General features: G+C 52.0%; 9 protein-coding genes across 9 annotated transcripts; 4 read left to right on the top strand and 5 right to left on the bottom strand.

The window, feature by feature from the left end:
* The first annotated feature begins 108 nt into the window (after window positions 1-108).
* Window positions 109-1,935, top strand: BJY04DRAFT_194412 (NADPH-adrenodoxin reductase). Its single transcript, XM_073712055.1, has 3 exons — window positions 109-460; window positions 516-950; window positions 998-1,935. The coding sequence occupies exons 1-3, from the start codon at window positions 158-160 to the stop codon at window positions 1,865-1,867; spliced, it is 1,608 nt and encodes a 535-aa protein (XP_073568975.1). The 5' UTR covers window positions 109-157; the 3' UTR covers window positions 1,868-1,935.
* A 13-nt stretch (window positions 1,936-1,948) lies between these two features.
* On the bottom strand, window positions 1,949-3,076 carry aspf13 (allergenic cerato-platanin Asp F13). The gene has a single exon (XM_073712054.1). It carries the CDS (start codon window positions 2,596-2,598, stop codon window positions 2,119-2,121), a length of 480 nt encoding a protein of 159 aa, XP_073568974.1. The 5' UTR covers window positions 2,599-3,076; the 3' UTR covers window positions 1,949-2,118.
* Window positions 3,077-3,594: 518 nt separating this feature from the next.
* Window positions 3,595-5,915, bottom strand: BJY04DRAFT_194410 (DUF726 domain protein). Its single transcript, XM_073712053.1, has one exon. The coding sequence runs from the start codon at window positions 5,750-5,752 to the stop codon at window positions 3,650-3,652; it is 2,103 nt and encodes a 700-aa protein (XP_073568973.1). The 5' UTR covers window positions 5,753-5,915; the 3' UTR covers window positions 3,595-3,649.
* Window positions 5,916-6,040: 125 nt separating this feature from the next.
* Window positions 6,041-6,613, bottom strand: BJY04DRAFT_220520 (Asp-tRNA(Asn)/Glu-tRNA(Gln) amidotransferase subunit GatC; the record flags this gene model as incomplete). The annotated part of the gene is made up of 1 exon (XM_073716893.1): window positions 6,041-6,613. The coding sequence occupies one exon, from the start codon at window positions 6,611-6,613 to the stop codon at window positions 6,041-6,043; it is 573 nt and encodes a 190-aa protein (XP_073568972.1).
* A 130-nt stretch (window positions 6,614-6,743) lies between these two features.
* Window positions 6,744-8,351, top strand: sec17 (alpha-soluble NSF attachment protein SEC17). The gene is made up of 5 exons (XM_073707970.1): window positions 6,744-6,940; window positions 7,004-7,127; window positions 7,196-7,502; window positions 7,566-7,740; window positions 7,791-8,351. Exons 1-5 carry the CDS (start codon window positions 6,908-6,910, stop codon window positions 8,031-8,033), a joined length of 882 nt encoding a protein of 293 aa, XP_073568971.1. The 5' UTR covers window positions 6,744-6,907; the 3' UTR covers window positions 8,034-8,351.
* Window positions 8,352-8,461: 110 nt separating this feature from the next.
* BJY04DRAFT_208879 (small subunit rRNA maturation protein TSR1) lies at window positions 8,462-11,027 on the bottom strand (the record flags this gene model as incomplete). The annotated part of the gene is made up of 3 exons (XM_073714053.1): window positions 8,462-10,330; window positions 10,389-10,858; window positions 10,919-11,027. 3 exons carry the CDS (start codon window positions 11,025-11,027, stop codon window positions 8,462-8,464), a joined length of 2,448 nt encoding a protein of 815 aa, XP_073568970.1.
* A 253-nt stretch (window positions 11,028-11,280) lies between these two features.
* Window positions 11,281-13,172, top strand: BJY04DRAFT_194404 (WDR46/Utp7 family protein). The gene is made up of 2 exons (XM_073712052.1): window positions 11,281-12,002; window positions 12,052-13,172. The coding sequence occupies exons 1-2, from the start codon at window positions 11,361-11,363 to the stop codon at window positions 13,024-13,026; spliced, it is 1,617 nt and encodes a 538-aa protein (XP_073568969.1). The 5' UTR covers window positions 11,281-11,360; the 3' UTR covers window positions 13,027-13,172.
* An 877-nt stretch (window positions 13,173-14,049) lies between these two features.
* On the bottom strand, window positions 14,050-16,398 carry BJY04DRAFT_194402 (LIM domain-binding protein). Its single transcript, XM_073712051.1, has 4 exons — window positions 15,321-16,398; window positions 14,980-15,267; window positions 14,666-14,929; window positions 14,050-14,608 (listed from the first exon to the last, which is right to left on the bottom strand). The coding sequence occupies exons 1-4, from the start codon at window positions 16,242-16,244 to the stop codon at window positions 14,078-14,080; spliced, it is 2,007 nt and encodes a 668-aa protein (XP_073568968.1). The 5' UTR covers window positions 16,245-16,398; the 3' UTR covers window positions 14,050-14,077.
* A 2,184-nt stretch (window positions 16,399-18,582) lies between these two features.
* On the top strand, window positions 18,583-21,813 carry BJY04DRAFT_103639 (ATP-binding protein). Its single transcript, XM_073707968.1, has one exon. It carries the CDS (start codon window positions 18,690-18,692, stop codon window positions 21,570-21,572), a length of 2,883 nt encoding a protein of 960 aa, XP_073568967.1. The 5' UTR covers window positions 18,583-18,689; the 3' UTR covers window positions 21,573-21,813.
* Window positions 21,814-22,104: the final 291 nt, after the last annotated feature.

Here is a 22,104-nt window from a genome sequence, read left to right as displayed (position 1 = left end):
GAGCCCCCGATAAGCCCTATCGATAAGGCTCCACGTGACCCACGTCATTTGAGTCATCCGCAGTCGCTGCATTATTATTATTCATCCAATTTATTACTTCGCATACTTCAACTGCATTGCATTGCACTTCTACAAATTCCCTCATTGCATCTGCACAATGGGTCTTCAGCGTGCTCCTTATATATGTGCACAGTGCACAGTGCGTGTTGCTCGTCCTATTAAGCCAACAAACCGCCAGCCTCTCTCCCGACTTGGACCGCAACGCCGACCTTTCAGCCAAGCGGTTCAGACTAACCGACCGTTTCGAGTAGCCATTGTTGGTTCAGGACCGGCCGGTTTCTATGCAGCATATCGTCTGCTCGCAAAAGTTGAAGATGCAGTGGTAGACATGTATGAGAAGCTCCCTGTGCCCTTTGGCCTGGCTAGGTACGGTGTAGCTCCTGACCACCCTGAAGTCAAGGTAAGTGTCCTCGGGAAACTATCGGGAAACATACATAGCTAACATTGAGGACCAGAACTGTGAGGAGAAGTTCACGGAGGTTGCGGGCTCTCCGCGATTCAACTTCATTGGCAATGTTGAGCTGGGCGAGACCCTCCCACTGCAAGTTCTCAAACCGCACTACGATGCCATTCTGTTCGCATACGGCGCGCCAAAGGATAAGCGACTGGGAATTCCTGGAGAAGATGCACTGAAAAATGTATATTCTGCCCGTGAATTTGTCGGGTGGTACAACGGACTCCCAGAGCATCGGGATCTTGCCCCAGACCTCACCGCAGGAAAAGACGCAGTCATCATCGGTCAAGGCAATGTGGCACTAGACGTAGCTAGGATCCTGCTTTCGGACGTAGATCGCCTTCGTCAAACCGACATCGCCGATCATGCTCTAGAGGCTCTTTCTCAAAGCAAGATCAACCGAGTCCGAGTGGTCGGCCGAAGAGGGCCTTTACAGGTATGCATCGACATCACTCTCATACCCACGTAGACTGACTCCCATAGGCATCATTCACAATCAAAGAAGTCCGCGAACTCCTCCAACTCCCATCCGTCTCATTCGACGCAATCCCAAAGGGCCTGCTCCCGCCCGACGAGGTAATCTCCGCGCTCCCCCGCGCGCAAAAACGACTCATCCAGCTCCTCGCCAAAGGCTCCGCCAACGACCCAACAACATCCACCAAATCCTGGTCTCTAGACTTCCTCCTCTCTCCCGAGTGCCTCAACTGGTCGCCCGTCTTCCCGCATCGCCTCTCCCACGTCCGCTTTACACGTAACGAATTAGACCCCAAGGATCCTTTCTCCGCTAGCTCCAAAGTCACCCCTAAGTTTCTTTCTAGCGGCAAACCGGCCAAAGTCGATATTCCCGCGAATACGTTCTTCCGCAGCGTTGGATACAAGGGCCTCCCGCTACCGGGTCTGTCGGATCTTGGCATCCCCTTCGATGAGAGTCGCGGTGTTATCACTAATGATGGCTTTGGACGGGTTACTGTCCCGCTTGAGGCGGAGGGTGGAACCCGGGATACACTACCGGACGGGTCGTTAATATCCCACTTACCGGGTCTTTACTGTGCTGGTTGGGTGAAGCGCGGACCGACGGGTGTTATCGCGACGACGATGACCGATGCTTTTAGTACGGCTGAAGCTATTGCGGCGGATGTGGCTGCTAGCGGAGTTTCTCTACTTAATGGACCTGGAGAGTCGACGGGTCTCGGATGGGAAGGTGTTCGACCTGAGGCTGAGAAGAGGGGTATTAGGGCGACGAGTTGGGATGATTGGGAGAGGATTGATCGTGCTGAACGGGAGAATGGGGCCAAGAAGGATAAGCCAAGAGAGAAGTTTGGGAGGGTGGAGGAGATGCTGGGGGTTTTGTAGGGCTGTTACAGAGGGTAATACGATGTATAATAGATAGAGTAAACATACACCAATCTGCTTATGTATTTCGCGCACAAATCATCAAGAAAGACTATTCATTATCCTTATTAAAAGTTAATCTTCGTACAAAACAACAACGAAAAAAACCCCATTAACCGCTTCAATGCAGCTCAAAAAGACAAGTCAAGAACGAAGCCCAAGGCAAGTTCTCAACTGCTATGCAATGCTTCCCCTAGGCCATGGTGCTCGATCTAGGCACGAGGAGTCAACCCACAACTCTCCCTGCTAACCTCCGTCCAAGCAATGTTCACCCGTCCCAACTCAATTGCTCGGTTCCCCGTCAACTCATTCATAGCCTGCACGCCCACATTAAACCCACCCGGTGCTGAGTCAACGGCAGTCACAAAGAGCGAGGTGGTGACACCAGCAGCGTTCGTGTACGACACCTCGTAGCATTTCCCGCAGTTCGCGCTGCCCCAGCCGGCAACTGTGGGTGCGCCTCCGATGCGCGGGAAGGAGGGAAGAGAGTCGAATGTTGAGAAGCCCTCGTTGACGAGGCCGAAGTCGCCGTCGGAGCAGGCAACGGTGTTGAGGGAGGAGGTGCCGACGTCGAATTTGGGATCGTAGGAGAGGGTTGAGGTGCCGCTGTTGGCTTGGCGGGCGACCACTTTGAAGCCGGAGTTGGCTGCAAGGGCGGCGGGGAGAAGGGTGAGGAGGGCTGTGATCTTCATTTTGTTGGTAGTTTGTAGGATTGTAGAGAGAGTGAGGTGCTGATGAAGATCAGCCTGAGCCGGGTAGAAGAGGGCTTTTATATCCCATCTCTCCGTTTGTATGCCCAACTACTCTGTACACCGGAAGCTTGACAAGCTCAAGACGGAACCGTGCTCTCCGAGTTGTCCAACGTCAGTCATGAGTACATGGAGCACAGCGGGTCATTCCTGTACTTCCCCAAAAGCAGAGCAATGAACATCATTAACGTCCGTAGGCAGTGAGACACATTGTCTGCATCGATACAGGATCATCACATCGGCTGACAGGCAAACGGGCAGTGTCGACTGAAATAGGCATAGGAATCGGATACCGGATGAGACATGCATTGAGGCAGCGATCATAGCGTGTTGATCGGCGCGGGGAAGCGTGCTTTAGGGCTAAGGCGCCCTATGGATCCATGCACTTTGCGCAGTTCAAGGTAAGACAAGTTGACACCCTTGCGAGTTGAGAATATAGAGCTCCACCATGTGGTGTCGTGTGAGAATCATCTGCCGGTTTGTTGCTTACCGGGCCGGACTTGAAGTATGCCCGAGTGAAGAATCCACCTTGCTGCTATTTTTGGAGTAGACTCTGGTATGTCTCAGAAGTCGGTTAGAGAAAGAACCGGTGTGATTATAGGATTATCTAAGGATCACCTAGAATGCAGGTGGTAGCTCATGAGGATCCGAGTGTACAACCACCCATGACAACCCGTCGCAAGAACCTCTCGAACCTTCTCCATTTCAAGACAATGGCGATCAACCCCAGTAGAGTAAGAAGACCGGCTGAGAGAAGGGAGAGAGTGGAGGAGAGACCAGGGACCTACGACCATGTTCAGTTTGAAGATGAGTGAGGGGCTGTTCACACTCCCAGTGTATCATGCTTGCCTAGTAGATATATGAATGGCTTGGCTAATCAATACTGGTTATCTTACTACTTGATTTAATGACTCGAGGAGAGCTACTGCACGCTTGCGGTGAGCCTTAAAACCGGAAACTCAATTGTATATGCCCGTAAGGTATAATAACATATCTAATGCCTAGCTTCGTTGCTAGGCAGAGCCTCATTGCTCTCCCCAGCCGAACTCCCTCCTACTGGACGACGTGGTATGCGAACAGTCCGAGGTTCATCTGCCTTGGGCGTCTCAAGTGTGCTCTCTCCCTCGGCAATCTCGCCGCTCTCCAGCTTCCTGCGTGCCGCTTCCTTGTCTCCTGCGATACCTGCTTTATGTTCATTTTGGAGGCGTTGTTGTTCTTGTTTTCGGTCTTTGGCAGCGAGCGCTGCCTCCTCCCGCGCAACCTCCCGAGAACTGATGCATTCCAACCCAACTCTTCGTAGAATCCGGCCAACAAGGTACTGATAGCGGAGGTGACCAGTGATAATGTCACTCGCATCGTAATTTTCGACACCAGGTACATTTTCAATGGGCTGTAACCCAGCAATACCCAGCTGCAAGCTACTTGTCCGATAGAGGAAAGCGAGAACGGAGTCATTCTCGGAGTAAACGTTGACAAGCCGCCCACTAACGACCCGTCGTAGGCGACGCCAGTCTGGTGCATCGGATGGTGTTGGGGATCCCATAAAGATAGCCGTTTCGACCAACCCATATGCGTGCCTCTTGGCCAGGCTTTGCAGGCATGAGTAAATCACCCTAGAGCCCAAAGAGTACCCGATAAGTGTGACAGGTCGCTCGCCTTGTACCTTGCTAATCAAAGCATCGGCGAGAACTTCACCCGCCTTATCTGATCGAGCTTTAGCCACGCTGAACGGATTATCGGCCACAGTAGCAACCTTGAGCAGACCGAGAGGCAGGACCATTGCGCTGATTATGCCTCCCAAGATTGTTTTGGAGAGAACTTCACGGCCCGCAGACCAGGCAGCGGTGGTGACCAAATAATCTATGGCGTTTCCAAGATCTAGAAGCGGTTTGGTTTCCCAACGAAGACCAAAAACTTCAGAATCTTTGCCAATTACACGCCACGGGACGACAAAATTCTCCTCCTCTGTCAACCATCCTGTAATACCGATGGTAACTCGTAGGCGATGATCATCCCGAGCTGCTTCCTTCTCGTCGCTAGACCTGTGTCTGGAACCGTGGATAGGCAGAAAGGCGAAATCGTCCACCTCTCGAGCATACTTATCAACCATCTGTCCGGTCATACGTCCGCCGTAAGCACCAAAGAGGCCACCGACGATGACCCCGCTTCCTGCAAGCGCACCAAGGTACCCTGCAGCAGCAGTTGCACCCAATCCCAGTCCCCCCATCACCGTGCCCAAGCCTGCCGCAATGAAAGGTGCCGCGAGCCCACCGGTAACGCCAATTAGGACAGCACCCGCAACAGAAGCGATACCAACTTTCCATTTTCTCGAGTTATCAGGCCCTCTGGCTTGATTCTGGGCATCTGCATTTGCAGGGAGTTGAAGTGCAGCGTCCAGGAGCCCCCGCGAAACCTTGACTTCATCTTGGTTCAAAGTCTTAACTCCCAAGCCCAAACTGGAGGCAGCATATAACATTAATACACGAGAATTGGCATTGTAGTGCTCAAGGCTCAGCATTAAGAGCAGCAAGGTGTGTAAAACAAGGAGTCGTTTTGGTTTTGGAAGACGGATCAAGGGAGTCTCGACAGGGTGATAAATCTCAGAAAGCCGACTCCAGCTGGGATCATCATCGTCATGCGGACTTTCCGGTCGGTGTTCGTCTTGTGATTCTTCTTGATCGGCCTCATCCTCCATCTTTTGATTGACAACCTCTCCGATTCGTAGAAGAACGGAGTCCCTCCAGTCATCGAATTGCGTCAAGAGATTCGCCTCAGCCTTTGCATCTTCGGCCGTTGGTCTGTACTCCACGCGGGTCTGCTTGTCCCCTGCTTTCTCAATTTTCTGCGCGTCTGCAGTCGGAGTGTCATTCTCGTTGTCCAGATCAATTAGATTAATGGGTGCTGCCGAGTCATTTTGCTGTGTATTTGAAGGTTTGAAAGTCTCGTCGACTGAGTCCCTCATGCGCTGTGTGATCTCAGCGACGAGAACCGTAAGGTCGGCCCGCTGAGACCGACTCAGTATGGTTGTCAGGTCTTGCCCACCCGCTTTCGACTCCTCCTTGGAGTCCGACCCAAAGGAGCTGATTTTTTTCCACATTGCAGGAACAGAATATCTCTATGTTTGACCCTTGCGGGATAAGGCTGCTCTCGAGAGATTGTAAAGGAGATAGCAGTGACTTGCCAACAATCATTTTCAAGTCATCAGCATGTGAAAACAATGATGAGTCAGCTGCTGCCTGCTCTCAAGCTCACCCATGACGCAACACCCGCAACCGTCGTCGTCGTCGTTGCCGGTAGGTAGTCCAAAGTTTCAAGTTCAAGGGCTTTTGCTCGTTTTGTTTGTATATCAATAGCAGGACCTCGGGATGCGAGATGGCTTAACGGCTTAAGAATCTGCCGTGTCAACAACAAAGAACCTTCCCTTTTTCTTCGATGCATAACCAAGAGCATTTCCATCCCAAACATCACCATCAGGACGATCGTTCCTCACCGAGTCAAGTCGTTGGATTTTCTTGTTCCGGCCAACTACTCGCTCCTTCGACATAGCTTCCTTGAGCCGTTCCAATCCAATTGTGTTCTCTTGCACCGCCTCGGGGCTTTCATCGCGGATGCTCTGCAGAGGCTCTACCCCCGTTGTGTCTATTTTCTGTATCTCCCTTACAAAGTGAATCTGAGACTCGAGCGTCTCAAGCATTTTTTGCTCCTCTTCCTGGCTCAACGGTTGGGGTAGTGCTGATAGGCGAAGCAGATGTCGGAGCTGAGCCGGAGTAACTGAGGGAGACGACGGCTTCGCGGCGGGATCGGGAAGCAAAGAGCGGACAGACCACGTTGGCTTCTTGAGCATCGACTTGATGTCGGTATTATTGTTCGGGTCTGATGAATAGAATCGCGATTTGGATCCGGTGACACGTAGACTTCGGCAAGGCGCGAAGGACAGACGGGAGGTTGTGCGTAGCATTGTCAATAGACAAGGGTCAGTTTTAGAAGAACTGTAGATGCAATGAGCCTAGATCACCAGGTCTGAAGCAAATCGCGAACTTGGACAGGGACTCCGGAGAAAAGATCATGGCCACCGCCCGTCTGGGGAGTTGAGGATCGGTCTTGGCAGTGACGCTCATTGCGAACAGCTACCGGCAACTCCAACAGTTTTCCTTATAACACTCAACCTGCGATCCTCAGATTAATTTGATATACTTCTTGTCGAAACCGTTTTCTCTCTCTCTCTTTAGAGAATTATAAACACCGAGTCAAGATGGGCGCCGATCCCCGAGCCCTCCTGCAGAAGGTAAGCTGGATGCTTCTCCCAGCCCCGCTGCCAACAGCATAACTAATAGCCTTTGCCTTCTAGGCCGACAAAGCCCTTCAAGGCGCCTCCAGTGGCTTTAGTTTCTTTGGCGGGCGGACGGAGAAGTACGAGAACGTAGCAGATCTATACACACAGGCCGCGAATGCATTCCGAATCAACAAGCAGAGTAAGCACCCCACCTATCTATTAAGACGTGAGATCGTGACCGTGGTATTGATTTTTGGATTCGAATAGACAAGGAAGCCGGCCAAGCCTTTGAGAAAGCTGCCGCGGTGCAGACTAACCAGTTGAATGAACCCGATGACGCCGCCAACACCCTGCAGGAAGCCTTCAAGGTCTACCGCAAGACAGATCCTGAGGATGCCGTCCGCGTGCTCTCATCTGCCATCCAACACTATGTTCTGAAAGGAAACTTGCGCCGAGCAGCTACACAGCAACAGTACCTGGCAGAAGTATATGAAAATGATCTAGTCAACATAAAGCTGGCGCTGGAAGCGTACGAAAAGGCGGCAGAATGGTTCGACAGTGACAATGCCGAGGCGTGAGTTCTCCGACCTGCTAGATCTTGCGAGACGCTTAATACTGACCTATCATACTTGTACAGTCTCGCAAACAAGCACTACCTCAAAGCCGCCGATCTCGCTGCTCTAGAGAGCGACTACTACAAGGCCATCGAACACTACGAGCGCATCGCCCGCTCCGCCATCAACAACAACATGATGAAGTGGTCTGTCAAGGACTACCTCCTAAAGGCCGGAATCTGCCACCTAGCAACCCAGGTTCGTCCCGTTCAGTCCAAATAAGTGGATACTAAACTAACCCTGGCCAGGACATGGTTACCGCCAGCCGCGCCCTAGAAAGCTACCGCGAAATCGACCACACATTCCAAACGACAAGAGAACACCAGCTACTTGTTGACCTAATTCAGTCGGTTGAAGCTCATGACCAGGAAGGCTTTGCCGATAAGCTCTTCCAGTTCGACCAGCTCAGCCAGCTAGACAAGTGGAAGACGACGCTTCTCTTGCGGGTTAAGAACGGGATTCAAGGACCGGAGGAGGATGATTTCGCGTAGGCTAGGCGGAGTAATCTATCTACTTATATGTTACGTTAAGATATCTCTCATTTGTTTGTCAAGGCTCGGTTCGCCCAACTATACAAGATTCCAATGTTCCTTGTTCAGTGGTAAGAATGATTTCTGGCTCTGGACGTGGTTAAGAATCATTGATCATCTATTGTTAGCTACATGCTACTTATTCTCCCCTCTGCTCCTAACCTTTATGCGCCAATGCTTGTTGAAGAAAGGAGTCATAAGTTCATCTACCAAATCAGCATCTATCTATATACCTATGTATCTAGCTCAAAGTACTTTTCCCCCGAAGACCCCCAAGACAAAAAAAAAAGCATAAGCCTCATCAAATCATGCATGCAGTTTTGTGGTATCATGTCAATCTACCCGTCCATAGGATATATCTCTTTGAGAATAAATGTGGATAAGAGTATCTAGTTCTCAACAACAACATCCTCTAGCCCCCTCGCCTTCCGCGGGAACACTCTCTTGTAAAGACTAATGCCCACAGAGTCCTGCGGATTCAACTTCGCATCGAAAGTACACTTGAAGTAACCATGTGTACCCAGACTCTCCTTGATGAACCCAGAGCGCCCGCGCCGGGTCCAGAGCTGTAATGCCTTGAACCAGTTGACGTCTTCGGAGTTGAAGAACATGTACCGGACTGTGACGACGCGCTTGTGGATCTTGTATGGGTGGCCCGTGATGATGGCGCGCTTGGCGACAACACGTGAATGGTCGGGCGCTACGACTGTGCCTGTGCCAATAAGGGAGAGGGTAGTTGTGTTGAAGTCGGATTCTGTGAGAGGGGTGGGTGTAGTAGTGTCTTCGGCGTCGGCGGAGTCGAGGATTTCGGGGTCCTCTGGAGCAGCTCGGCGCTTAAAGACCAATACTGGCACAGAGCCCCAAGTCTGGGGGCCAATCCAGGTGGCGATTGCGCTGCGGCCTGGGTGGAGGAAGCGGTCGTATTTATGGACGTTGTTGGGGGTGTTGTCGGCGGATGAGAAGACTGGATTGACCACAAGGCGGCGCGGGCCGTACTGAACGACCAACTCCTCCTTGGCCTTTAGGGGCTCCTCAACGGCAGCGTTGAGGTGCATGTTGATGTTGACGATGGTGTGCTTGTGTTCGTGGCGGAGGAGGGAAAAGAGGGAGAGAGGTTGAGGTTTGTTGCGGAGGAAGGCGGGGACTGCGCGGAGGTGTACGTCAACTCGGGAACCAGGGCTGACGCCGCCGATGAGGGCTTCTCGAATGATCCTGTTCTTGGACCCCTTATAGTCGCCGAACTGGAGGAGTCGGCGCCAGTCCTCGGGTTCGTGGGCTCGGTCCTCGGATGTGTTCCAAGGGCTAGTCTTGAGACTCTTCATTCCGCGGTATCTAGCGAGACGCTCACGCGCGAGAACATTCGGATGAAGTTCAATTTCGTCAGGGAATTCGAGATCGTCTTTGGCCTCGTTTGTGCGGCGGCTGGCTCTGTATTCTTCTAGTTGCTGTGCCTCCTCCTCTGGTGATGGATCGAGGAACATCTCTGATTGTGGGTATTCTGAAGGTCCGCCTTCTGTCATGGCATCCTGGTTGTCTGGGAAGACACCATCTTCAGGGGCTCCAGAGATATCCATCTCCATTTCCTCATCCTCATCGTCACCGATGTCGGAGCCGGAGTCCGATACATCGTCCAGAAACCAATGAGACTGGTACTCGGAGGTTCCTTTTGGTAGCTTCTTGGGTTTGGCGGGAATGTGCTCATCATCATCGGAGAAATAGTGGTGGTCATCTAGAAGCACACCCTTCCTGTCCGTGTCGGGCATTGATTCGATGTCATCGTCCATTTCGATTTCCTCTGGCGCAACAGTTGCCAAGTCATCCCGATCCGCAGATGGCGCATCCAAAACTTGTGTCTGAGCATTGTCGTCGAGGTTCATCGCATCATCCCGTTTTGGTCGCGCAGCTAGAGGAGCAGCTGTGATGGTATCGATCTGGAAATCACCCCAACCAGGAATATGTACCAGACGGTCCGCCTTTAGTCCTTTCGAACGCACAACACCAGTGACCACAACGTCATCGACCTCGTTTAAAGCGGTTTCAGGCCACTTAATACTTTCCACAAGCATCCAACTCCGATCATCGCGCCAGCGGACTCCCTTCGGTGTAGCAGTGCAGAGGGATCGGATAGTGTTTGCGCACTCCTGTCGGGAGTCGATAGACAGCACCTTGTCAACGGAAGGGAAAAAGTGGTTGAGGTATGATTTAAGAGAGCCGGCAACTTGGGGGCGTCTCTTAGAAGGGTTGACTTGATCAAGTCCCTGATACAATATCGTCAGTCCTAAAACCAGAGCATAGAACACAACCAGTTCAATATACCTGTACAACCGCAAGGACGTTCGAAATACCCTGTCCTTCAATCGACCTCAACAACAGCTCTCCTTCCTCTTCCACCTCCACATTCGCGGAAACCGCTACGATGACAAAGTCCGCCATGCGACAAGCGTCTAAAGCACCCATCAGGTCAAACTTGGCCGGGATGTATTGGATGTTCTGGCGGAACCGATCGACACGCACGCGAGAGATTGTATCCGGAACCACATCAGAAGAAACGTCGACGCTCTCGTTCAGCGCCCGAATAATAGCCGTAGTATCGATGTCGACCGAAAGTGGGATAATAGCGACATGCCGGGGCGCGCCATGCTGGCCGGAGAAAATGCTAGTAGCCTCCGCTCGCTCCTTCTGTTTCGATTGCTGCTTCTGACGAGCTTGGTTCTTTCGGTCGAGTTTCGACATAAGTTGCTGGTGAGGGGTCCTTCGAGTGCCCCGCTCTGCCCTTTCGACCTTGCCTGCAGACGGTCAGTCTATTATTCGTCAGGGTTACTTCAATTTCGATGTTTCTGGCGCACCTTTAGCCTGATCCTTCAAAGCGCGCTTAGAAGCATGGCCAGTTTTGTAAGGCTTGTGGGAGGTCTTAGTGGTGGAACGGTGGTGATGCACCGTCGAAGTAGGCGCCATATTGGCACCGCCGGAGCCCTTAAAGCGGAATGGGAGAGATGCCAGATTGTCAAACTTCTAACAAAGGTCTGAATCGCAAGACGACAATAAAAAACCACCAAATCCAACAAGGTTCTCAGCAAAGATGGAATATAGATCGTTGTCCGTTGAAAAAAATAGGCGGTGGGGGAAAAAAACAAGCGAGCAGAGTGAAAGGCGGTCTGGCCGCTTTTCTCCTGCAGAATAAAAATTAAATTTCTCCGTCAACCGCAGGGCCCAGTCGAGACTGAGTGCTATATTCATTGAGAAACCGAAAGGACTGCTGCAGCTCGCGAATACGATCTTATTGTCAACATGGCGGACAAAGCGCCAACTGCGCCGACAACGGCCGTTGCGCCAACGAAGCAGCGCAAAGAAAGCAAGCGGTTGATCGAAGCTCAGCAGAAGTACGGCCGCGGCAAAGCTGTTCGCACTCAGGGTATAAGAGACAAAAAACTACGAAGCAACCTACAAGCCGTCGAACAAAAGTACAAAGATGCTGCACTCCGCGCGAAAGATGCGGAGATTCTTTTGGAACATGAAGCCGGATTCCTTGAGCCGGAGGGAGAGATGGAACGGACGTACAAGGTGCGCCAGGACGAAATTACAGAGGGAGTTGGAATCGAAACGGCCAAGAAGAAGTTTGAGCTGAGATTGGATGATTTCGGACCCTACCGGATGGACTATACACGAAATGGACGCGGACTGTTGCTAGCGGGACGGAAGGGTCACGTTGCGACGATGGACTGGCGGAATGGCAAGCTGGGCTGTGAGCTGCATTTGAGGGAGACTGTGAGGGATGCGCGGTGGCTGCACAACAACCAGTACTTTGCTGTCGCCCAGAAGAAGTCGGTATACATCTACGACAGCCAGGGTGTCGAGCTGCACAACCTTAACAGGATTGTCGAGCCCTGTTTCCTCGACTTTCTCCCCTACCATTTCCTTCTCGCTTCGGTTGTGAGTAGTTCTCATGCCCCTGTACTTGCAACATCTGACAATCGTATAGCAAATGAGCGGCCACCTCAAATATACCGATACCTCAACCGGCCAACTCGTTGCCGAGATCCCCACCAAAACCGGCGCCCCTACAGCCCTCGCCCAAAACCCCTGGAACGCCATAATGCACGTCGGCCACCAAAACGGTACTGTCACCCTCTGGTCCCCGAACACCGAAACACCTCTCGTCAAAGCCCTTGTCCACCGCGGCCCCGTCCGCTCCCTTGCCATCGACCGCCAAGGCCGCTACATGGTGTCCACCGGCCAAGACCTCCGCATGAACGTCTGGGACGTTCGCATGTACCGCGAAGTTCATTCCTACTCCTGCCATCAGCCAGGCGCCTCAGTATCCATTTCGGATCGCGGTCTCACAGCTGTCGGCTGGGGCACACAAGTTAGCGTCTGGCGTGGCCTCTTCGACGCCGCGGCCGCAGACGCGCAAAAGGTCCAGTCACCCTACATGTCCTGGGGTGGCGACGGCCAACGTATCGAGAATCTCCGCTGGTGCCCATACGAGGATATCCTCGGCGTCGCCCACGACAAGGGCTTCGCGAGCATCATCGTCCCTGGGGCCGGCGAACCTAACTACGATGCCCTCGAAGTCAACCCCTACGAGAACCCCAAGCAGCGCCAGGAAGCCGAGGTCCGCTCCCTTTTGAACAAGCTGCAGCCAGGCATGATCTCTCTCGACCCCAGCTTTATTGGTAAAGTGGATACAGTCAGCGACAAGAAAAACCGGGAAGAGAAGGACCTCGATCGTCGGCCTGAAGATGCCATGGAGAAACTCAAGAATCGTGGCCGCGGAAGGAACAGCGCGCTTCGGAAATACCTCCGCAAGAAGGGGAGGAAGAATGTCATCGATGAGAAGCTGCTCAAGGCGCAAGAGCTGCATAAGCAGCGTATGGGGCGCGCGAAGGAGAAACTTCGGGCTGAGCGGGAGGAGTTAGGGCCTGCGTTGGCGAGGTTTGCGAAGAAGGACTCATAATCTCTACTTCTGCTTCCTCGTGTTGGTTTTTTCGACTTTGGCATTCTTTATGCGCTCTCTTTGTTGGGAGCGCCTCGGATACCCTGGACTTGTAGAGCGAGTGTCTAACTAACTAGCTGTCATGATTGTGCGTGCATTTGAGGGCGTTTAGGGCTGGGTTGGGGGTGTATCTTAGTTTGAAAAGTGATAGTCATATATTCAATGTATAATTGAGCCTGTGATTACAAGCCAGTTTACATGCCTCAGTATGGCATTGAGTAACCGTTTGACTCGACCTCAGCTTGACGACTACGATTGAACATCATCCTTAGAAACCACAGTTCAGGAAGAGTTATCGATATGAACATGAAAATGAATAAAATGAACAGATAACATAACCCGCAAGTTCTTAAGACGGGAGACGGTTCTTAACACGGCATGAATAGTAATAATTAACAGGTTCCCAACGCCAAACAGAGCAAGTCGCCAAAGTCGAGATAGATCGTGGATATCGGAATAAATCAGACCAAGCCAAACCAAGATAGATAGAAAGCGACGGCGAAGATCAACGAGCATTAGACACAGAAACATCTGTAACGCTTATCGGGAATCATGCTCAACGACAACGTGTCAACCTCAAGTAGACAGAGGGAGGAAAACGAATCACAGAAGGTCGACTCCAGATGAATAGCAAAACCGAATCAAGCCAAATGCAAGAACGATAAAGGTAATAGAGTACATAAGGTTGAGGTCGATCCTAGACCCCAACCCAAGGTTTTGGGTTGCGAGACGTAATGGGCTCACCGTTTGGTGGAAGTCAGGAATCCATCAACATAACCCGGTAAGGGTACGGAGTAGATATCATGTGAAGACGAGCAGGAAGATTCATGGGACCGATGACATATCCCATCAGCGAAAAACAACTCTCCCATCCGATATGTTCAAAGAACAAAAGCAACAACCAACTCCCCATACAACACAAAAAATAGACAATGTACCCCAGCGTACGCCGATGCCCATCCTCTTTAAACTGATTTATAATCCAAAAAAAAGTAATCAGTGCTCTTCGTCATCAGGCGGCAGCACCTTTCTGTCTCTTTCCCACCCGTGGACTGGCCTTAACTTTGCCAGTTCCCGGAGCAGTGCCATTGACTTCACCACCTTCCTCACCCTCCATCTTCACCGTACTTGTCCGCCGGCGCTTGTTGCTCACGCTAGGACTTGCGCTGGCACTAGTGATCTGTGCTGCGTTCGGTGGCATCTGGCCTTGTGGGCCCATGCCCGGAGGTCCGGGCAGATTGCTCTGAGCAGGGCTGGGGTGGGCTGACCCCGTGAGATGAGGTGAGCCTTGAGCACCAATTGGTAAAGAAAGATGGCTCAGCCCAGGGGATGCGAACTGATTCGGTCCGCCAATACTGGGTGCTCGTGCATTGGGGCCTTGCTGTAGCGCCGGGTTCATAGGACCCTGCATGAAAGCTGCCGGGTTCGCATTTTGGTTCTGAATGTTGCTCACAAGGCTCCTGAGCGATTCTGTTGGTGTGAGGTTGGGATGTTGATACGAATACTGGAACAATAGCTGCATTTGAGACATTGTTTCTGCCACCTATTTTGGCCATGTTAATGACCTTAATCTGATACATGGCGTAGAAAGGAAACGTACCTCTAGAAAGCTCATGACTGCAGTGGGGACTCCATTGGACGTCACCATAGATTCGGGTAAGGTGATAGCAGGCTGTTGAGGTTGTTTCTGTTGCGCTCTTTTGCCCATGTTCTTAGTAACCTTAGGGCTTTGTTTCTGGTCTAGTTCTAGCGCCTGTAACTGGCTTCGAGGAAGATACTCGGTGTGGTTCATGACCACGATATCAAGCATTTCAATTTTGTTCTGGAAATCAAAGTGTGCTCTCAATGTTCCAGTAGAGAAAAGCTAGATGAGGGTCAGCATGGCCATGCAGATAGATTGATCATGCAATTTACCTGCGCATCGTTGGTGAACCAGTAAATGAAAGAGGCTTTGGGGCACTCGACAATATGACCTCCATTAGGCAAGTCTTTTTCCCGAGCACCCTCAATGAGCATCTGGATTTGGCGGATACCACTTGTGAATTGTGTCAGGTAATACCGTGCAAGCGCCGGCGTAGCAATCTCGAATTGCTTAGAGCCCGCTTGAGGATTGTACACTCCCTGTCGCAGAACTCCCGAAGGCGAATAGAACCTATCAACGAAGGCTGACCAATATGCTAAATCGGTGGCTTCGCCACGACTCTGGAAGTATATGAGCATCTTCCGTCTGCTTAAGAGAAGAAAGTGTCTCCTACCTGAAAAGTGCTCAGCTGCTCAGCGAAGTGGCCTAGAGTTAAAATCGCTTGCCCTCTGACGGCCATTCGTTGTTGCTGTTGCTGCATTAGCAAGGCAGCATTCTGTTGCTGTTGCTGTTGTTGAACTTTCGAATGCGCTTCTTGTGCAGTCATAGGGTGGGGTTGCTGACCCTGTTGCTGGCCCGGGTGCTGTTGACCCGGCTGGGGCTGAGGTTGTGTCGGGGGTTGCGACTGCGGCTGTTGTGGTTGGGGCTGTTGCTGCTGTTGCGGCTGCGGCTGCTGGCCAGGCTGCTGGTTCTGAGGAAGCTGTTGGGGGGCAAGATTCGGGGTCGGTTGTCCCTGAGTCACTACTGGTTGCTGCTGTGGTGGCTGGGACGTTGGTGCTTGAGGGTTCGGCTGTGGGGTTGCGCTACCTTGGTGCGGCGGTGGACCTGGTTGCGGCTGCGGGGTGACGCTTTGAGCTTCATGAACACTTTGGGGCTGGGGCGCGGGCCGTTGTTGGGGAGTGTGTTGGCCCGGTTGAACAGCGGCATTCTGCTGCTGAACTTGTTGGACTTGTTGGGCCTGGTGGGACTGCTGGATTTGAGCCTGGGCCTGGGCTTGAGCATGCGCGTGCGCTTGCATCGCCAAGAACTGCTGCTGCTGTTGGAGATTCTGGGGTTGTCCTTGCGACACCTGCATCTGCTGTTGAAGTTGCTGCATCTGCAGATTCGTCGGTCGCATCCCCGGATTTTGCATAGCAACCATCTGCGCTGAGTTTAATCCTTGCGTTCCGTTTGGAAGGGTCACCGGATGACCACCATGTTGTTGGGGTTGAGGTTGAGGCTGCTGGGGCTGTTGTTGATGCTGAGGTTGAACTTGCTGCGCTTGTTGTGCCTGCTGGAACATCATCCGCTGTCTGAGGAGGTGTTGGTGTTGCTGCATGATTTGGTGGGGGTTTTGACCGACTAGAAAAGAAGTTTATGGTTAGTGCTTGATCCAAGACATACTCAGGGTGTTCGCGGACGGAGCAACAAGTCTTCCATGACTTCGGGGTCACTGTCCGAAGAACGTACAGTTTTGCGCATATTGTGGCTGTGAAAACATCTGTCCCTGTGGACCAAGGTGCGACATCGCATGAGCTTGTACAGGCCCTCCAGGGCCTCCGTTCCCCGCTCCAGGCGGCATTTGTCCCATCATCGGACCACCCTGGGTGACTTGCGGACCAGGTCCGGACACCACAGGGTGTACCTGTTGGACCATCGCGCCCGGGTGGGCATTTGGGTGTTGACCAGGAGCCAATGCGTGACCCTGGGCCAGAGGATGTTGGGGAATACCTTGATGGACAGCATACGGCTGTGCCATCATCATTTCTCGCGCTACGAAGTCACCGGTTAGGGGACTCCACAGCGATCAGAGAAATCAAAGAAGAGCGAGTTCGAGAGAAGAAAGAGTTAGGAGCAAGAATGGGGAAGTTGAATGATATGGCAGCGACGGAGCCTTGGGCGGACGTGGACTCGAAAAGGCGCGCTTGACGTGGAGACACAACAGGGCCGCTTTTAGTGCCGGAGCGGAGGCTAGGAAAAAGAACAAGAGAGCCAGACGCAGCTGACGGTCGGTAGGGTACCGTTCCAAAACCACACCAAATCTCAATGCATAGGTCGGACCTGGCTGGAGGCACCACGAACGACCAGGCGATCCGACTAACTACCTGAAGGATCAATGAACGTTAGAGTTGGCGGGTTGAGAGAATTGGGAGATCTCGAGTGGAGGAAAGACGGATGATGTGGAGGGGCTTTTTTGGGGGGGGGACCAAAGAACGGAGAAGACGGCAGACGGCTCCTGTCGCGATCGCCAGCCCAGTTCAATAAGCCTTGATAACGAACGGAATAATGGACTGTGTTTCCTGGCTGTCGGCTCAGGAACAAAGGTACAAGATGCGCCACGCAAACGGGCAGATCCCCGGGATGATGATCAAGAGTACAGTACTAAGATATTGGGAGGGGGAAAGCAAGAAAAGGAATGCGGTGGCTTTCCAAGGGGGAGGGAGAAGAAAAGAGAGAGGGAGGGAGAAGAGGAAAAATGATGGATCTGAAGGTGTCTGTCTGTCTGTCTCTCTGGTCGACAACCACAACCACGATCTCATCTGGCAACACTCACCCTATCAATCAACCAACTGCTGCTTCCAAAGCACCGGACTGAGGCTTTCCTCCCTGCAGAACCTGAATTTTTGCGCCTCTTTGCTGTAATCTGCCTGGCCCTGCCTCTCTCTTTCTGTCTCTCTCTCTCTCTCTTCCTCTCTCTCTGTCTGATGGCGCCTCGCTGGCCGGAAAATCCTGTGGCCGGGACCCCACTAACCCCAGATAGGTATGGTTTGTTAAGCCGGAGAAATACATGGACCGAACGTCTGATTATATTCTTTTCTTTTCAACTCTCTCAAACTTTCCCCTCCTATCCTCATCTTCCTCAACTCAAATATTTTCCTTCTGCGACAATTCGACATAGTGAACATCATGATGATGATGATGGCCGAAAATGTGGCGTCGAGAATTATCTGACCACTGCAAATATTGGACATTCGACTTTACTAACATTTCATGATGTGTTGATCATGCCATCCCTCACAGGTTAGAACATATCAACACATGATCTAGTGTAAGTCATGATTCCATTCTTTTATCTTACCCCAGTCTCTCGAGGATGACAACCATACCCTTCTTCTTTCACTTCCAAATCGCCCATGACGAGATAGTTCGGGCCTTCCTTTCCCGGTTGGTCTGCTACTTGCCAGTATACTTTGTCTGAGAGACATGTCTTGCACATTTTGTTTATCACGGCTGTCTTGCGCTCAGCGGCTAATGTTCTCGAAGATCGCTAGGTTCGTGTTCTATAAGATGGCTCGCTTAGGGTAAGAGGGGTGCTAGATGGACAGTTTGCCTCGAGCCCTGGGGTCTTTAGCTTCATCAACATTGTCCTAGATGCGATTTCTGTTTGATTTGGCCGACTATATATTGATCAATGCAAAACACTGTTCCTTCCTGCCTAGTTTCTTCGAATATGCGTGTGGTAGGATGCTTGGGTCGTAGTAGCGGTAACAGTAGTAGCAAATCATAGTAACTATGCTGACCAGTGCAGACATACCCCGTTACCTTCCATCTCTGCCATATCACTATCATTTTTATCCCGGCCTTTCATGATGGCATCGCAGTGCAATTCCTAAAGAACGCGAAATCACGTGACTGCCAGCTGACAAAGGGAGCTGCGGATGATGATTGAGATCAAAAAGTTCAGTCGGCTCAACACGTCCACTTCTAGCTGATGCAGACACATATTTCCTGCAGCATCAGCAGCCTTTCAACTCTTTAAATCCAGTGGCATTAATTGCCCTGGATGTACTCGTCAATGCAGCAGACCAGGCTCCTTCGGTCTCTGTCACGGCCCTGCCGTATCGTCGCGCATCGCAGATATCCCGCAGTTGTCTCATCACCGTTGCGACGATTTCACCTGTCCCAACCATGGCGGTCGTCCACGCCCTCCGATCCCAACGATGCTCGTGACTCGGTATCCGAAAACACCCCTAGCGAAAACTCACCCCTCAATGGCAATCACAACTCGGCTGCTGTGGATTCAGGAGTTGAGACTACCCATGAACGGCTCGGAGCGAGGGAGGCCGGTCCGTATGGGTCGGCAGTTCGTCGGGCGCTCAGGAACAAGAGGCGGGCTAAGGAATCAGTCACCCCGACTGTCGTAGTTCCCGACTGGTTTCGCGAGCGAAATACGGTGGTCAATGTCCACGCGGATCAGGTTGCAGCGCAGGCCCAACAGCAAGTGAACATTCGCGCTGCTGTGCGGGACGATCAGCCTTCTGCAGACGCGCAAGCTTCTGGAGGCCATGGTGACGAACCTCCCTCATCAGAAGAACGCCCTGATCCCGCGAACCGGTATGCTTTGACCGACGTGCTATGGGAGGAGCTCTGCGCCTCTGCTAGGGCCGGTCTACGATTACCGCCCGCCAAATACGCCACCGAGCCATCCGCCCGCAAATCGCACCTAGTCCTTCATTATCCGGGTTTTGATGGCATCTCTTTTCTAGATGCGGTGATCAAGCGACTTGCCCAAGAGCTTGGCGCTGATTTGGTAACCCTCAACGCTCAGGATATCGCTCAACTCTGCATCGAGCAGGACTTGGCCGACACAGGGAAAACCTCGCCAATTCGACTCCTAGGTTACGACGTCTACCGACCATCAATATCGAACTCGTGGCAGGAGCCAGACGAAGGAGGGGTCGAGGAAGATGAGGGCGAAGTTGACCTGGAAATTCCACGGAGTCTTCGCTCTAGCAGTTTGAGGCCGAACTTCATCGCCATCGAGAGCCCTCAGGAGTCCAGAAACATTCCTCTTCCTGGACTTACTGGACTTAGAACATTGCTAACAGGAATCCCGCCGGCAGGCGGCTCGAGCAACCCCTCCCAGGCCCAGGCTGATTACGACCAGGCTGTGGAGCGGCGGTCCCAACTTCTCCATAAGCTTCTTTCATCCCCTGGTGGGCGCTCAGAGTCACCACTTGATTCAACCACAGTCGACCACGATGCGTCAAAAAGTTTCAATAAGCCTCAGCCTCAGCAGCCGCGGGATATCATTGTCCAGGTGCAAGATTATGCTGATATACTGAGTGTCCGTGAAGGTTCAAGGTTCTTGACCATTCTACAGAAGGTTATTCAAGACCGCCGAAAGGACGGGCATCGGGTTCTATTCATCGGCACTACGGCTCAAGATGTTCCTCCAGGATCAGATTCCTCGAGACTGTTACAAAACACGTTTGATGATCAATTCTCTCAGATGGTTGTTGTCACACCTGCCATGAAAAGCGAGATGACGGAGAAGATTTTCGCAGAAGATTGGAAGAAACGGACTTTAGATATCAACATTCGACACATCCAGAGCATGCTCCGCACACGGCTCGAAGAACAACCTTCGTCAGTGGAGGACGAGATATTCCAGAGACATTCTTGGCCTCTAGATCCCGCGATCTTGAAAGAAGCCGGTCTTAACGAGCGGTATTGGTCATATAATCAGGTCCATTGGGCAGCAACACTCGCCCTTGGAAGTGTTAGCGGAGATGAAACCTTTGGTTTCGAGCACATCCGACGGGGTCTTGAAATGATACGAAAGACCGATCATATCAGAAACGAATGGTTGCACCAGCGACCGCCCAAGACAAATTCCGCCAGTACGGAGGGAAATCGAGAGCAGTTGCTTGCTTCTCTTCGCAAAACTTGCAACTCCCATGAGAAAAAGTTGCTAAATGGTGTCGTTGACGCCAAAAGCATTCGTACGACTTTTGCTGACGTGCACGTCCCACCGGAAACCGTCGACGCAATCAAGACGCTCACTTCTCTTTCCCTCATCCGACCAGAAGCTTTTACCTACGGTGTATTAGCCACGGACAAAATTCCAGGATTGTTGCTTTACGGACCTCCGGGTACCGGCAAGACCTTACTTGCTAAGGCCGTGGCTCGAGAGAGTGGCGCCACTGTGCTTGAGGTCAGCGGATCCGAGGTGTATGACATGTATGTTGGCGAGGGCGAAAAAAACGTCAAAGCCATATTCACATTAGCGAAGAAACTCAATCCTTGCGTGGTCTTCATAGATGAAGCAGATGCTATTTTCTGCTCCCGTACTGGAGCCAGCAGTCGCACATCCCACCGTGAACTGATCAACCAATTCCTGCGAGAGTGGGATGGTATGAACGACCTCTCTACGTTCATTATGGTCGCCACGAACAGACCATTCGACTTGGATGATGCGGTGCTCCGACGTCTCCCTCGGCGCTTACTCGTGGACCTTCCCACCGAGCAGGACCGTCTGGAGATTCTGAAGATTCATCTCAAGGAAGAAGCGTTGGATAGCGCGGTCGATCTCCCGGAATTAGCACGCCGTACTCCGCTATACTCCGGTTCCGATTTGAAGAACCTATGTGTCGCAGCTGCATTAGCCTGTGTGCGGGAGGAGAATGCTTTGGCGCAGCAACACACAGGTGAAGGTGCTTACCAATTTCCTGAAAGACGAACCCTGACACCGGCACACTTTACCCGCGGTATGGAGGAGATCAGCGCGTCGATCAGCGAAGACATGTCGTCTCTCTCGGCGATCCGTAAGTTTGACGAGCAGTATGGAGACCGCAAGGGTCGGCGTAAGAAGAGCTCCGGATGGGGGTTCACAACCCCTGTCAGTGATGGCACCGACTCGGATGCCGCACGGGTGCGGACATGAACGCAACTACTTGATACCCTATGAAATGAGCTTTGGATTGGTGTTCTCCTCGCGCATGGAGTGCAGGGCAGGGCAGGGAACAGTTCGGCCACGCGATGACATTTGTACCACCACTTATTTTTGCTATCCTCGTTAGCGATACGATCGGCATGTACCAACAGCTAGACTAAAAGAGTATATATTATCCTTATTGCATGATTCCCTGTAGTGGCGGCATTGATCCAAGCTTGAAGCTGTTTCGTCAAGGCAGATTTTTCCGATGACATCGCCATCATCCAACCTTCCTTCTCCCATCAATCATCACCTATCTTTTGTAAGCATTCAGCTATATGACGCAGTGTTGAAACCCTCATAATAGCTCACTCAGTACCTACCAACATACAATGCGAAATCTTGCAAAGTGAAACTCGAAAACGAGCCCCTTCATTGTTCCTCGCCATCCCGCCTTTCTCTCCTCACGCGATCAACCCCTCACATTCTCTTCACACACACACCCTCTCCCTCCCTCTCTCTCCGCGCTTCCTCTTCCTCC

This window comes from Aspergillus karnatakaensis (genome assembly GCF_047715665.1).
Source record: "Aspergillus karnatakaensis strain CBS 102800 unplaced genomic scaffold BJY04scaffold_40, whole genome shotgun sequence".
NCBI classification, from domain to species: domain Eukaryota; kingdom Fungi; phylum Ascomycota; class Eurotiomycetes; order Eurotiales; family Aspergillaceae; genus Aspergillus; species Aspergillus karnatakaensis.
The sequence above is the reverse complement of the archived record's forward strand: the minus strand, read 5'-3'. Positions and strand labels throughout refer to the sequence as shown.